This window comes from Phoxinus phoxinus, assembly GCF_949152265.1.
Source record: "Phoxinus phoxinus genome assembly, chromosome: 22".
Lineage (NCBI taxonomy): Eukaryota > Metazoa > Chordata > Actinopteri > Cypriniformes > Leuciscidae > Phoxinus > Phoxinus phoxinus.
This window is the reverse complement of record NC_136897.1, coordinates 27,941,928-27,958,900: the sequence shown is the minus strand read 5'-3', so window position 1 is coordinate 27,958,900 and position 16,973 is coordinate 27,941,928. Positions and strand designations below refer to the sequence as shown.

Genomic DNA, 16,973 nt, shown 5'->3' with positions numbered 1-16,973 from the left:
CATAAATATTTCTGCCTTCAGATCTGGGTCATGGCCGTCTCGGTGTGTTTCGCCTTCACGGTCACTATCGGCACGTTTCCTGCGGTCACTGCGGATGTGAGATCGAGCATCGCTGGAGGAGGAGTGTGGGGTGAGTGTGTGTGTGTGTGTGTGTGAGAGTGTGTGTGTGTGTGTGTGTGTGTGTGTGTGTGTGTGAGATCAAGCATCGCTGGAGGAGGGGTGTGGGGTGGGTGAGTGTGTGTGTGTGTGTGTGTGTGTGTGAGATCGAGCATCGCTGGAGGAGGAGTGTGGGGTGAGTGTGTGTGTGTGTGTGTGTGTGTGTGTGTGTGTGTGTGTGTGTGTGTGAGATCGAGCATCGCTGGAGGAGGAGTGTGGGGTGAGTGTGTGTGTGTGTGTGTGTGTGTGAGATTCACTCGACATCAACGCTTCCCAACTGATGATCATTTACAACACATGACATAAAAGACATTTGGGAAATCAGAATTATGACATAAAACGTCAACATTACGAGATAAAAACAGTGGCGGCAGTGGCTCAGTGGTTCATGTAGATTGTCTACAAACCGGAAGGTTGGTGGTTCAATCCCCGGTTCCACTTGACCAAGTGTCGAGGTGTCCATGAGCAAGACACCTAACCCCAGCTGCTCCCGACGAGCTGGATCGCCTTGCATGGCTGACACCGCCGTCGGTGTATGAATGGGTGAGTGAATGGGTGAATATTGTGAGGCAATATTGTAAAGCGCTTTGGTGGCCATTGGGTCTGTGAAAGCGCTATATAAATGCAGTCCATTTACCATAAAAAGTCAATTATGACATACTAAAGTCATCATGGGGTTAAAAAGACAAAATTATTATGTCATAATTGAGAAAAAAAGTAAATATTATGACATACTAAAACTGAGATAAATCAGAATAAGATAAAAAAAAGTTGAAATTATGACATGTCATTATGAGATTCAAAAAAAGGTGTATTTATGACATAAGACAAAATTATGACATTAAGTCATCATGAGATAAAAAGCCAATGACATACCAAGTACATTTAGTCATAATGTCACATTTTATTGACAGTCAATAATGACTTAAAGTCATAATTAAGAGATAAAAAGTAAAAATTGACACTAAAATTGAGATGATTTGAATATACGGTCATCATTATGACATACTAAGTCATAATTATTTGACAGAAAAGTAAAATTATGCCAAATCATTATGAAATTAAAAAGGTGAAATGATGACATACCAAGTCATAAGTTTGACATTTTATCTCATATTTAGGTATTTCTGGTGTGGCAGGAATGGGCTTCCGTAGATCACGTGTCTGATAATGTTTAGACGGCAGAGAAAAACAAATGCAAATAACCATAATGTGTTTGTGTGCTGAATTATGCCAGCAAATAATGAAATCTTAGAAACCAAACATAATTCTTAAAAGACAGTAAATCACTTCTGCTGCCGTTCATGAGGATATTAATAATACAGCTCAACATCTGATCTCCTGCTTATTGAAATGAAAAGCTACATAATGACTAGATTCCCTCTCTTTAGAGAAGTACTTCATCCCAGTGTCTTGTTTCCTGTTCTTCAATGTGTTTGACTGGGCCGGCCGCAGTCTGACCGCAGTGTGTATGTGGGTGAGGAACATTCATGCATCTTTACTGCATCTTACATTTGATTTATGCATCAGATTAAATCTATTGGACAAACTCGTTTTGATTGCAAAGTGTGTTTACACATCCTTTCTTCAGTATTAAAGACTCCTGTTTTTATATTTTCCATCTAATCTCATTTTAAACTGTGACTAAAGCATTCAGATATTATTTTGTTGATGAAAGTGTTTTTTACTGTGACTGAAGTGAACATTAAATCACACAATGTTCACAAAAGGCGGGAGGATTTGCGTACAGTGATAAATACTGATGACTAGTTTGTGCAACGAAGTGCTTCTGTTTCTTATATGTGACCCTGCACCACAAAACCAGTCACATGGGTCAATGTTTTGGAAATTGAGATATATACATCATCTGAAAGCTGAATAAATAATCTTTCCATTGATGTGTGGTTTGTTAGGATAGGACAATATTTGGTCGAGACACAACTATTGAAAATCTGGAATCTGAGGAGCAAAAAAATGTAAACATTGAGAAAATCTCCTTTAAAGTTGTGCATTTATGTTCACGATTGTGCTGCATTCACTCACAAAAATACATGTTTTATATATTTACGGTACGACATTTACTAAATATCTTCATGGAACATGATCTTAATATCCTCATGATTTTTGGCATAAAAGAAAAATGGATAATTTTGACCCATACAGTGTATAGTTATATAGATATACCCGTGCGGCTCCAGACTGGGTTTGTGCTCCAGGGTCACATATACTCACCTCTCTCTCTCTCTCTCTCTCTCTGTGTCTCTCGCTCAGCCTGGTAAAGACAGTAAGCTGCTGCCGGGTCTGATATTGGCGCGTGTGATATTCGTCCCGCTCTTCATGCTGTGTAACGTCCAGCCTCGAGGCAATCTGCCGGTGTACTTCACACACGACGGCTGGTTCATCGCCTTCATGATCCTCTTTGCCTTCTCCAACGGATATCTGGCCAGTCTGTGCATGTGCTTCGGACCCAAGTGAGTCAATCCTCGTTTATCAGGACACGTCACGCTACACTTCAGGATAGGCTTCATTTGCTGACAGTGTCCTTGTTAAAGGATAATTCCGGTATTTAACACCTTGAGTCTATATTGTAGTTTGTTTTGGATGAACAAGAGTGGTGGACAACATTTTTTTGACAATGGTTCCTCTCGAGTTTTTGACTATAATAGAATTGGCCATGGACCCATTTAACATTGGAGTCAATGTGCATGTCCGAAAATGTCATTAAAACAGCCAATAATGTTCGTTTACAAAACTGTTAAACTCACCGAGTGGTTAGTGGTGTTCGTTGATGATTATAAACAATATATCGTCGCAATATATGATTCCAATCCGTTTATTTTGCTATAGTGGAACTATTTTTTCAACAATGGGATTTTACAAAATGACGAATAAAACACGACAGAAACTGTATTTCGCAACACTTTTTGTTTCTGGAACATCAACTAACACCACTAACCACTCGGTGAGTTGCACAGTTTTGTAAACGAACATTATTGGCTGTTTTAATGACATTTTCGGACATGCACATTGACTCCAATGTTAAATGGGTCCATGGCCAATTCTTTTATAGTCAAAAACTCGAGAGAGGAACCATTGTCAAAAAAATTTTGTCCACCACTCTTGTTCATCCAAAACAAACTACAATATAGACTCAAGGTGTTAAATACTGGAATTATCCTTTAAACATGTAGAGCTACTAATGTCATTTCTATAAATTGTGCTTAATTACATGCAACTAACCCTAAACCGCACATTACATGTAGTTCATTATTATTACTCCGTACTTAAATGTATACAGACACCTTAAAATAAAGTGTAAATAATTTCAACATTTCACAAAGCAATCTACTAATATTATATAATGGAGCTAGCATGAACTAACGATGAAGAGTTTTATTGTTATTAACAAACACTGGCATGGTTTAATAAATACTCTATTGCTCATTGTTAGTTAATGCAGTAACTAATGGCACTTTATAAAGTGTAATTAAGTTATAATTAAACCAGTGGTTCTCAAACTTATCCATACATTAAAATAATGTAATAAAACACTGAGATTTGAGAACTCCAGAAGTTTTAAGAGCTGAATGCTCTTATTAACCAATGACTTTTACAGTTATTGGTGATTTAATTATTGCATAAGGATTTTTTTTTTTTTTACTCACAATTTCTACATGATAGAAAAATGTATATTTGTTAAGAAAATGTCCATTTAAGTTAGTATGAATTTCCATAACTTCTTCCAGGTCTAGAAATCACACTTTTAAAATCCAGATTTTCTGTGGGGTTGAATTAAAATGATAAATGACAGTTTGCCCCGCCCACATTATCAGAGAAGAGAAGCTGCAAGTTATTCTGATTCAAGATTATTAAAACAATAATGATGTGCACTGATAAATCATTTAGAATAAAAACAGCAAAATTTCATTAAAAAAAAAAGAACTGTTAACCCAACAATTTGAGAATAGACCCAGTCAGGTCTGAGCGGATCTCTTGTGTTTGTCTCAGGAAAGTGGACACGAGCGAGGCGGAGACAGCCGGAGCGATCATGGCCTTCTTCCTGTCCCTCGGTCTCGCTCTCGGAGCGTCTCTGTCCTTTCTGTTCCGCGCGCTCGTCTGAACACACACACACACACACAGGAGAGACCCATCACCCGTCCAGCGGTACAACCGTCCCGAGCGGATCCGTGCGCGGTCACACAAAGCCAGACCGGATCCCGAGCGGAACAGAACAGATCCCACCGGAAGCTGGAAGCTACGAGTCTTTCTTAAACTCTGACTGACCAAAATACTGGAGAAACTCGAAAAACATTATAGAATATGGTGCAAAAGTTCATTTATTTCAGTAATTCAAGTTAAAAGGTGAAACTAATATATTATATAGACTCATTACATGCAAAGTGAGATATTTCAAGCCTTTATTTGTTATAATTTTGATGATTATGGCTTACAGCTTATGAAAACCTTTTCACAATATTCTAATTTTGATTTGGGGTTTTCATAATCATCAAAATTATAACAAATAAAGGCTTGAAATATCTCACTTAGCATGTAATGAGTCTATATAATATATTAGTTTCACCTTTTAACTTGAATTACTGAAATAAATGAACTTTTGCTCCATATTATAATGTTTCGAGTTGCACATGTATAAAGAACTTAAAGCGGACGCTACCGTTCAAAGTGTTTTTTTTTTGGGGGGGGGGGGGGGGTGCTTTTATTCAGCAAGGACACATTAAATTGATCAAAAGTGACAGTAAAGACATTTATAATGTTACAAAAGATTATATTTCAAATAAATGCTGTTCTTTTTAACTTTCCATTCGTCAAAGAATCCTGAAAAACTAAATGCATCACACTCAGAAATGCTGCTTTGCATCACTGGAATAAATTACTATTTATAATATATTCAAATAGAGAACTGCTATTTTAAATTGTAATATTTAACTGTTTTTACTGTATTTTTTGGTCAAATAAATGCATCCTTGATGAGCAGGAGAGACTCTGTCAAACTTTTGAACGGTAGTGTGTATTAGTATTACTACTATTGTTATTAAGAACATCGTTGTTTTAACACATTTTAAATGATAGTATTTAGTCAAATTTATTGCAAGTTTTTTCACATCTTCCTTAAACATTTAAGATGAAAGTGTCATTTTTGTAATATTCAAATAACTATTTTTTCTGTATAGAAGTATATATATATATATATAAGGCACATATTGTATTGTAGCCGTTTTTAATAATCAGAAGGTGAAATGCATTATGATATTATAGTATTTAACTTGTATAAAAACATCAAATGGAAGTTTTAAAGTTAAGCGCATACGATCAAACCAACTCTACCTCGTATATATTAAATACATTTTTTTCCCTCTACACTACATTATTCTTTGTAAGACGAGACACCAAAGTGCCAAAAATATGCTTTATTATTAATAAAAACTTGTTTGCTTCTACATTGATCTTTATTCTTGTGTTTGTCCTGGTTGCAACAAACCCCTTAACTTACAGAAACATTTCTCACTAGAGTTGAGCTTAAGATCAAACACAGAATGGCCATTTTATATATAAAAAGTTGATATTTCTGAGAGACAAACAGCCGATTGATATGAGATTGCACTTGCAAGTCAGTGTGTGTGTAGACGTGTCGTCTGAGGTTGAAACCGAATGTTGTAACGTTCAGCTCGAGACGAAACCTGGCATGCGTGTGGTCTGTGTGTGTCAGGACAAAACCTTACAGACGCAGGGGAAGTTACAGTGAAACCGCACAACTCGTCAATGTCACCAATGCAGAAACTGCTCTAATGTTGTACATCTGAGAGGAAGATTAAGGTAATCATAAAAAAAAGTCGAGATTTCTATGGAAATGCATGCAAATTAGTGCATATTTAATTAAATATTGGCTTATTTGCATACCGTCACCTTCCTAAAATAATTGCTCAAGTCATTTTTTAATTTTCAAATGACTTTCAATGATTTTAGGAAGGTGACGATATTCTCATTATTCACTGACTTTTGCCTCAAACTCTAATTTCAGATTATTAATAGTTGGTAGGATTAAGGGATATAGAATATGAGAATAAGGTATTAATATGTGCTTTAATAAACAGTGAATATCCTAGTATATGCATGCTAATAAACAACTATTTAATAGTGAGAATTGGACCCTAAAGTGTTACCGCATATTTAAACCTAATATTTCAGAAAACTCACTTCTTAATATAGTGATTAATTAACTTGGGAAGAATGGTGATTTATATTAGTTAATGTTGTTACACCATTATATCACCTGCAATTGCAAGATACTAATAAAACTAAACTATACAAATAGCTGAATATGATTTCAAATCATCAGGGGCCATAAACTGCCAAGTTAGTCATCAAATTTTTTTATGCAAGACTTTTCACAACTTTAAGTCTAAGGTCTAATTTGATACTGAAAGTTGGTCAAACTAGTTCCTAAAGTCCCCTGTAGTCAATACTTTAATCCCTTAAAACTCATCTTTGATCAGCAAAATGACATTTAAATGTTTTTTCTTTGAAAAAAAAATTCTTCATGCTTTAAAATATCTTGAGTGTAACTCGACACCTTCGCCTCATTTAGAATACGCGGTTCTATGAATATGCAAATGAGCCCCGCCTCCACTCACTCAGAGATCCACTGGTTGACGATCACACGTTGATCTGATTGGTCAAGGTAGTGTGTGACGTCAGAAACACCAGCGATTACACACCGTGTTTTTGAGACTGTCTTTGGTTCACTGCAGTTTTAAGCAGAAAATACTCAGCAATGCTGTCGACTTATGAACTTACACATGGTGTGTGTTAAAGCGTATGTGACCCTGGACCACAAAACCAGTCACATGGTTAAATTTTATGAAATTGAGATGTATACATCACATGAAAGCTGCATAAATAATCTCTCCATGTGGTTTGTTAGGATAGGACAATATTTGGTCGAGACACAACTATTGAAAATCTGAAAAAAAATGTAAACATTGAGAAAATCTCCTTTAAAGTTGTGCATTTATGTTCACGATTGTGCTGCATTCACTCACAAAAATACATGTTATATATTTACGGTAGGACATTTACTAAATATCTTCATGGAACATGATCTTAATATCCTCATGATTTTTGGCATAAAAGAAAAATGGATAATTTTGACCCGTACAATGTATAGTTGATATTGCCACAGATATACCCGTGCGGCTCCAGACTGGGTTTGGGATCCAGGGTCAGATATTAAAGACATAAAAACAACATTAAAAGCTTGATCCACCACAGGGGGACTTTAAGACACAATGGCTAGTTGTTTTAGTGAGTGCCGCCGCAACAGCGCCTCCTCCTGTCCGACACAAACACACAGCAAGTGCACAGAATGAATACCAACTTTTATTGATCAAGAAACTGAAGATGACAAACGCTTCACCAGAAGGACAACCTTTAGACAGAAAAAGTTGAAAAGAAATCTCACACGGGTTCTAGAGCAGTTCGTCTACAGCGATGAGCAGAACACGGGAACATACTGTACATCGGCACCAGAGCTGTGCTGGGAATCAAGGTTTGTACAAACACCGTCCTGGAACTCATTCTTGCATAACGCACTTCAGAACGGACATGTTCAGCTTATAAAACATAGTCATGATATATTAAAAATCCATTGAGCGACAGCTATAGCTTTAATACATTACTAGTATCAAATACTTCAACAGGCTGAACGTTTGCATCTCCAAACGGAGTACAATATTACAAAAATACCCACACCGCTCTTTACTTCACCGCCAAATGCTGAAGAAACCTTCACGTCATTAACTCAATAAGAAGCAGGTGAGGAACCCCTGAAAACGGGACCGTTCGGAAACGAGGAAATGGCCTTAATTTGGATATACAAATCCAGCACACACACACACACACACACACACGTCAGTATCTCCAGCGTGTAGCTTTCATAGGTTACTCTGTGTCTTCATCGATGAGAAACGTAGGAAAACAAGTAAAAAAATGACAGATGTAAACATTTTTTGTCTTTCAGGAAAATAAAAGCACACCTGAGGCTGTTCCGTTTCCATTCTCAAGTTGCTTTGCGCCGCTTTAGTCCCGGTCGATCCAGACAATCGTACGCGTTCCTGATGCTAACCGCTAACGGATTCATCTTCATCCAGAGAATACAGTAACACAAAAACACAAAACCCATCAGTGCAAGCCTCACACTGGATCTGGCACATCAGCAGCAGCGACGAGCACATCAGAAACTGGAGGAATAATAACAATAATGTCAAGATTAATTTCACTCGAGGAGAATTCATTCATGAAACCCCAGTGTCGTGTCTCGTGAACGATGGTTTTGTGTGTTTAGGATCGGCGTCCATTACTAACGTACTAAACAAGTGTGTACATGTTGTTGACATGCACTTTAATCCCTCCAGGGTCCGTTTGCTGGAAGAACACCTGGTTTCGGTCTTATATTGACACTACGCCACTCTAAAACACGATTGGCTTCTGTAAATGGCCAATAGAAACCTGGGATTTCAGACGGATTTAAATGTTGTAAGCTTCATATATAATTACGTGTTTTCTCAGCTTGGGCATGTCTTGCGTTATTATTATTATGATTATTAATCTCAGTACTAAAACTGCTTCGTATGGACAGTCAAGCGCTTCATGTGACGCTACATTTCTCGTAGCATTAGTACTTGGATTAGATCGACCTCACAAGTTTAACTACACAACGAGAAAAAAAAAAACGACTTGTGAAATCCGTTTCAATGCCGGTTTCTCCGTACAAACGCAGGCACCGAACAGGGAATGTCCTGGTTTAAACGATCCAGTCTACAGGAACGCGGTTTCTACACGAGCACGGGCAGTTTCCCGATCCGGTTAACCGCGGGACGCAAGCGGCCGACTGATTCTCCATTACGGATCGGTTTCTCCGAGGACTTCGGTGCTCCGTCGCAGGCGTACACACACATCCATTAAAGGTTGTAAAGGCAAAATTCGCATTTAAAATACCAAAACAAACAAAAAACGTAAGAATATGGGTTATTCAATGACAACACACACACACACACACACGCGCGTCTCTAGAAATACTGTACATCGGGAGAAGTTCAGTCAGTCGTAGTGTTCTGGCAGAATACTGTACAGGGAACGCGGTCTGTCAAAGCCGAATTGTGACGATAAATGGGTCGCGATTCCTCTACGCACGTTTCCTTCAGAAAACCAGACGAAATCCAGTCGTTTAGGCAACGGACATGAACACAAGGAATGCTATCGCTGTTACGGCGAACCATGGGATGCTTCCGAGATGAGAAAGAGAGCTTTCGGTTCACCTTTTCCTGAGGCTTATGGGTACGCAAACCATATTCATGGACCTTTACGAAAGGGGAAATCCAGGAAGTCTTGGATTGGACTGGGTTTGGACTCTCCAAACGAGCGTTCATGCACGTGACGCTAGCGTGTCGGCATCGATGTGTGCGAGCGCGTGTGCTTATGTACAGTCGGTGTTCAAGTGTTTTGGCAGATGAGGGTTTCTAAGGTGCTGATGTTTTGAGCCAACAAACATCTGGTAAATTCAGCGTTCGACGGGGACGAAACACTTCTTCTGCTGTCCTCCTCCCACCGCTCTCTCTCTCTCTCTCTCTCGCTCTCCCGTTACTGGTGGACTTCGTTGGCGATGAGACTGTCCTCTCCGGACTGGAAGTCGGCCTCGTTCAGGCTGTTCCCACCGTTGATCATCTCCTCGTCCTGCGAGGACCCCTGCCCGTCGTCCTCTCCGCTGCCTGCGCCGGTCTCGTCAGAGTTTGGGTCTTGCAGGACCTGGGCGATGTACATCTGCTGCGGTGGAGGGAAAACACACACAGACAAAGGTCAATTTGTTTGTCATTAAGAATATTGATGGAAAACAGGATTATTTTATTTAATGCCATGTCAGCATTCAAAGCGATTTTCATGGCAAAAATGTAATTACAAAAATACAAATATCATATAAATACAATAAAAACAAAAACAGGATTATCTTTGATCATTTCATATAAATGTTTGATGCACAAATATCATTTCACCCCAAAACCAACAGTATAAAAAATATATGAAAAACAAACAAAAAATATTGAAAATCAAATATGAAATTATACTTAGTATAAAGAAAATTAAGCCTGCATTTAGGACTATTATTTGCATTGTGACATTTACATTACCGTATTAGTTATTTGTATTAGGCCAACTGTAGTGCAATAATCATCATAATAATAAAGTGACTTATTTATAATAAAATCAACACTAATACTACCATTATGTATCAGTTCTTATATAAAAACAATGTCAATTTAAAATGTATACATTTAAATATGTAATTTAAATATTATTACTTAGTATTCATTATTTATAATAGTAATAATTAACATCATAATTATTATTAATACAGACAGTAGGTTTTATAATTGAAATTATCAATTTAATTCTGTAAAATAAATACTACCATTTTGTATCAGTTGTTCTATAAAAACAATATAAATGAAAACGTCATTGACTCATTTAAATATTATAATTATTACCAAATATTCTTTCATCATTATCATCATCATCATCTACAACAATAATATTTTTGTATTATTAAAATAAGCAATTTCATTTTCTACAACAAATACTACCATCATATATACCTTCAGTTGCCCTACAAAAAAAACAATATTAATTTCCCGTAAGTATTTTTTTTATTATCATTAATATTATTAATAATAGAGACAAATGTCTTTTTAACATTAAAATCATTCATTAATTAATTCAGTGGTACTATAAAAATATGATATATAAATATATTATTATAGTTGCTATATATAATGTTTATAAGAAGAAAAAGAACAAGTTATTTTCAGTAGGCTATGGGTAACTGGAAAAGAGAGGGTTAAATCTGCTTAATTGTCTTAATTGGGAGATCTTGATGTTGTCTAAGAATCATAGAGAATGCCTGTTTAACCGTGTTAATAAACCGTGACGAACATAAGTGTTGTTGTAGAAGAGCTTTTTTAAAGTAACAAAAAAGAAACGCAAACAAATGAGAAGAACACAGCAGTTGGAGGTGCAATGGTTCCTCAGTGAAATGTACCTGAGATCTGTTGGAGGGTGAAGATCTAGCAGGACGTCCGTTCTCCACTCCGTCGACGTCGGTGTCCTTGCTGTCGATCTGAAACGAGAGCGAGGTCATGTGAGTGTTTCTGCTCGGGAACAGGCGAGCGTACCTGAGCTACAGAGCTCATACCTGCAGGACCGCAACTCGTACCTTGTAGTTGTGTGCGCTGAGGTATTTAAAGTGTCCGAAACAGACGTGCGACAGGCACACCACGATGGTGATGATGAGCACCACGAAGGTAAACATGGACGTCGGGGTCGAAAACCCTGAGAAATGAGAAGGAATAAACCGCATTTAAAATGGCACATCAGTAAAAATACATTACAAAACTCATTCTTCACGTGTGGTCAGTCACATGATCACATTCCACAGCTACCGTATTTTCCAGACTATAAGTCGCATCAGTCAAAAAATGCGTCATGAAGAGGAAAAAACATATATAAGTCGCACTGGACTATAAGTCGCATTTATTTAGAAATGTATTTCACAAAATCCAAGTGCAAGAACAGACATTTAATCTGGAAAGGTTATTCAGCTCCACAACAGCACACAGAACAACAGCTGAAGGTGTCCGGTGTGTTAGCGTAACACATTAACAGTTATTCATAAAGCATAACGAACATATATCTGTGAGGCTGAATAGGCTAAACTAACATTAGCCAGCGAATCCAACAAGTTACCGTTAAGCAAAGACCAAGCTCCCGATCTCATTCCTCAACACTGAATACATTGAGTTCTTCCTCGGTGTCGCTTCTAAACAACTCCGCTAACTAGAGCGCCCTCTCCGGCTGTAGACGGTAATGCTTTCTCTTGGTTCATCTCAGTCAGTATGAATACATTTTCATATATAAGTCGCACCGGACTATAAGTTGCAGGACCAGCCAAACTATGGAAAAAAAAAAGTGTGATTTGTAGTCTGGAAAATGCGGTTCTTAAAACTTTTGAACCGCTAATCCAATCTGTATGCTTTAACAAGTCCTGTAAAGAGGATTTTTATGTGGTATCGAGTTGATCGCGTTTGGACATTCAGAGGCACCGTAGTGAATGTGATTGCGTCATCAGGTTTTGATCAGCATTGATTCGTCAAAGAAACCCATGCGGTTTGTTTCTCTGAGCCAAACAGGAATGATTGTTGATGCTTAGTCTCATCCTCATGCCTAGATTGGTTTATATACATGTCACTTTTTCTTCAGTGTTCTATTACAATGTTTTCTATTTATTTTACTCCCTGAACTTTTTTGGACACACCTACATTGTCAGTAAATTGAAAAAAACTCCAGCTTTTCACTGAAAATCACCTATAATAATGTTGTAATAAATGGCTATAACTTGCTTAGGGATTGTTACATGTAGGCAAAATGTTATCTGGATATATAGAATATCCAAGTAAAACTTTCTAAAGGAAAAAATCCAAACTTCAGGAGGATTTGTTTGAGTTGAGTAAAAAAAAAAAAAATCACTAAAAATATGCTGTTTTTCTTAAATCTAGTAAATTCATCCATTCCAAGACCAAATTAATGTAAAATTGGGAATTTAAATGAGCTAGATGGAAACTTCAAGTTCTCCTGTTTAAAATGATGTATGGCACTTGATGCTGACCGCTATAATGTGTTAGAAAAACAAAGAAAAGAACAGGCAAGTCAGGTGCTCAAAAATGTCTAGGTCTTTAAGGGTTAATGATCTTTACTTAATATCCTCATGATATTTGGCATAAAAGAAAAATAGATAATTTTGACCCATACAATGTGTTATTGGCTATTGCCACAGATATACCCGTGCGGCTCCAGACTGGGTTTGTGATCCAGGGTCACAAATTATTAAATGTATATTAGGGCTGTCAAAAGATTAATCGTGATTAATCGCATCCAAAATAAAAGTTTAAAAGTGTATACTGTGTATAATTATTATGTATAAATACACACACATTCATGTATATATTTAAGAAATATTTGCATTTATATATTGTATATACATTTATATAATTTATATTATATATAAATATTTTATATATAAATATAACCAATAAAAAAAAAAAATATATACATGATTGTGTGTGTTTTTTATATATATAAATAATTATACACAGCACACACACATATATTATATAAACACAAACTTTTATTTTGGATGCGATTAATCACGATACATTTTTTGACAGCCCTAATGTAAATGTTAAATGCACACACACACACACACACACACACACACACACACACACACACACACACACACACACACACACACACACACACACACACACACACACACACACACACACACACACACACACACACACACACACACACACACACACACACACACACACACACACACACACACACACACACACACACACACACCTGTCCTCACGGTGGAGAAGAACAGCAGCCAGAAGAGGCACAGGATTGGAGCCGCCACCACCTGATTGACGGCTCCGGAGTGGATCTTCTTGTCCAGTTTAGAGGGAAGGTAAGCGTAGTACATGTTGTACCTGTCCACCAGGTGCTTCAGGAGCATGTACATCAGTCCTGCACACACACACACACACACTACATCACTACATGCTGTTCTGGCAGAATCATCAACACAATTAACTCCTGTAATAAGACGCATTTATGAGTGAAAATGTAGGGAGGAACTGATTGGATCGTACAAAGTGGGTTGTGATGTAATTGGTTGACAGTATTTAGCCCCGCCCACACCACCTTGATGATGTCAACGGATGAGTCGCGTTACATTTGGATGTTTTCAGTGTTTCAGAGTAGCTCGGTTCACAGTAAATGCTTTTTACGCTTATATCGAGTTTAGAAACGCAACATGCGCAAACCTTCTTCCCATATTTGTAAAAAGAAGCACTTATAAACCGATTGTCAACAAGAGACTTTTGTTTTTCTTCATTATATATATATTTTTTTTTATATACTTTTTTTTTTTTTACAATAATATAATTACAATAGTTTTTTTTATTTACAATAGCAATTTCTTATTTTGTTTAAAATTTTTATTTAGTAGTAATAATTATTATTAATACATATATATTTATATTTACAGTGCAGCCCTGCAAACCTGGAGCTTTAAATAAATCACTTTTTTAATTGCAATTTTTATAAGAAAAATCACCAAAATCTAAGCAAACAAGATGTATCAAATGGACCACAGATATTAAATGCATATATCTACTAAAAGTATATTTAGTCAACTTTTATGAGTACATTAGTGTACAGATGAGCCTGCAGATATGGACTAAAAGCCACAAAAAGACAATTTTAATCTCCTGAGGTGTTTCTCGGGCTGAAAAGGTTTGAGACGCATCGTTCACATCAGCACGTTACAGCCGGACGCTCATGAGGATGACCAGCGTGTCAGACGCTAAACACTGTCCGAGAAGAACATCTCCGTCTGCGGTTGCAGTGTGACGTGTAAAACTATCCCGGATCTGTTCCTCCGCATAACAGAACCACCATGACCCGATGAGTCATGCAACGCCAGCTGAAGGACGTGTGTGTGTGTGTTTCTGAGAGAGTTCTAGACATAATGTGTGCATACAAAAGCACAGTCACAGAAAAACAAAGAGATTATTGTTTAAATGCAGCATTTCCTCCCCGCTTCTGTGTTCTGGAGTGAAAAACACAGGCGGAGGATCTATATTTATTCTGACACACACACACACACACACACACACGGTGCGTAGGCAGGTGGTCTCTGCTGGCGCATTGGGCTTTTTCCACTGTTAAAAACGGCATGTAGACGTACGGCCAGCAGGGGGCGCTATTGATACACACACTTCTTCCACTGGTGTTCTTCAGTTGTGTCATTCACACTTTCTCCCTGTATTCTCTTTCATTCTTGTTGCTCATCTGGCTCTCTCTCTCTCTCTGATTGGCTGTCGTTCTGTGGTTTGGTGAATGGGCTGATGTGGGAGTGGGCGTGGTCTCACTCACCGAAGGGAACGATGATTGGACAGGTGATGCTGTACGTCATAACGACAGTGAAAACGCACATCATCCAGGCGTAGGCGGCCCCGAACTGAAACTCATAGGCTTGATGCTGCGCAGACACACACACACACACACACACACACACACACACACAGGTTACACAACTTAAGACAGCACAGACTGGAATAACACCCAGGTGAACAGCAGGTAAAAATAACTCATTGGTGGGTGGATAAATCCCACAAAACTTGTCAAAATCATGTTCACTTTCAGTCACATTTTATCCCAACATCAACAGAAAGAAATGCAGAATTATTATTATTTTTATAATTTTTTTGCTTGAAGGAAATCAATTTAATTATTTATTTTAAAGATTTTTCCCACGGTGACATTATTTTCACTATAACTGAGCAAATTTTACATAATGCCACACAAAATTGTAATAAAAAAAGTATTTATGCATCATGGTAGTATTTGTTGGTCTGCATTTTTTATGCTGAAATAAATAAATAAAAATGATCATTTTTTTCATGCATAATATAATCTATTTATTTTTATGCATTAGATCTAAAAATTATAATGAATATATTTATATGCATTTAATAATTAGGATAAACATGACCCAGATGTGTTCCTGACACATTTTACTGAACACTAAAGCTATAAGTGTGTGAAGATAAGGAACAAGATCATGTGAATAATTTGAAAGGTCTGAGTGTGTGTGTGTGTGTGTGTGTGTGTGTGTGTGTGTGTGTGTGTGTGTGTGTGTGTGTGTGTGTGTGTACCCGTTTGACGTTGCGTCTCTCCGCGGCCGAGCGAGCCAAACACAGCCGGATCATGTACATCAGGAGACCCGGGATCCGCAGCAGGTCCATAGCGTTTCCGATGAACGCAGACGCGATGACGTAGTTCACAAAAAACGCTCCGTTATCAGGAAGGAAGACGCACCTGAAATTAGCCATAAAATCAGATGCAATAAATCAGCACTCCAGTATATGCACCAAAACACAAGCATCTCTTGTGTGTGTGTATATATATATATATTTTATAAAATAAATTCATTAATATAAATATTTAAATATATTTCTAGAACTAGAATTAAAAGTTTAAGAATAAAATAAAATAAATAAAATATTTATAAATATTTTATAAAATATATAATATATAAATATAAAAAAATAATAAATTACATGAATTAAATAAAAACAATAAATTACATTAATAAATTAAATAAAATATATTGTTAAAGTTTAAAAATGAATAAACAAACTTTAACAATATATTTATTATAAAAAAATGTTTAAAGAATGAATAAACTAAACATTAAAAAAAAATAAAAATAAAAATAGTTGACTTACTCAAATCTGACAGCGGCATCAGCCAGGAATTTTTTGTCGAACAGCCAGCGGAAGAAAACGTCCAAACTAAGACACACACAAGAACATTTACTACTATGAAACTGTTTAATTCAGTTTAATACTTGGTTTGTGATTTTAACAAGCCTTTATTGAATAATTTTAACAAGCCTTTATTGAATAATTTTAACAAGCCTTATATGAAGAGCACTAGTAATCTGATGTTAAATATTTTATTATTATTTATACAGTTCAATCAATCAATCAATCAAAACAATGAGCGCTTCGCCAAAAACACATAAGCCGTTATATATCTGAAATATAACGGCTTGGACGAGAGCTCGAGAAGCTTCCCAAACGAGTCTCCTGACAGATAGAAATAAAGATTCA

At 36.9% G+C, this 16,973-nt stretch overlaps 2 protein-coding genes across 12 annotated transcripts in view; one reads left to right on the top strand and one right to left on the bottom strand.

The window, feature by feature from the left end:
* slc29a1b (solute carrier family 29 member 1b) overlaps positions 1-5,615 on the top strand; it is a 21,605-nt gene extending 15,990 nt beyond the window's left edge. For all 3 annotated transcript variants that reach the window (XM_079597823.1, XM_079597822.1, XM_079597824.1), the window contains exons 10-13: positions 22-130; positions 1,548-1,633; positions 2,428-2,627; positions 4,165-5,615. In XM_079597823.1, the coding sequence (XP_079453949.1) occupies positions 22-130; positions 1,548-1,633; positions 2,428-2,627; positions 4,165-4,276 (507 nt within the window). In that variant the 3' untranslated portion in view covers positions 4,277-5,615. The remainder of the gene's footprint in view (positions 1-21; positions 131-1,547; positions 1,634-2,427; positions 2,628-4,164) is intronic.
* A 1,921-nt stretch (positions 5,616-7,536) lies between these two features.
* tmem63bb (transmembrane protein 63Bb) overlaps positions 7,537-16,973 on the bottom strand; it is a 90,375-nt gene continuing 80,938 nt past the window's right edge. For 7 of the 9 annotated variants that reach the window (XM_079597811.1, XM_079597815.1, XM_079597812.1 and 4 more), the window contains 7 exons: positions 16,587-16,652; positions 16,014-16,176; positions 15,232-15,337; positions 13,651-13,818; positions 11,441-11,556; positions 11,267-11,344; positions 7,537-9,996 (listed from right to left, as the gene is read on the bottom strand). In XM_079597811.1, the coding sequence (XP_079453937.1) occupies positions 9,814-9,996; positions 11,267-11,344; positions 11,441-11,556; positions 13,651-13,818; positions 15,232-15,337; positions 16,014-16,176; positions 16,587-16,652 (880 nt within the window). In that variant the 3' untranslated portion in view covers positions 7,537-9,813. The remainder of the gene's footprint in view (positions 9,997-11,266; positions 11,345-11,440; positions 11,557-13,650; positions 13,819-15,231; positions 15,338-16,013; positions 16,177-16,586; positions 16,653-16,973) is intronic. The other 2 variants (XM_079597814.1, XM_079597818.1) reach the window with 2 other exon arrangements.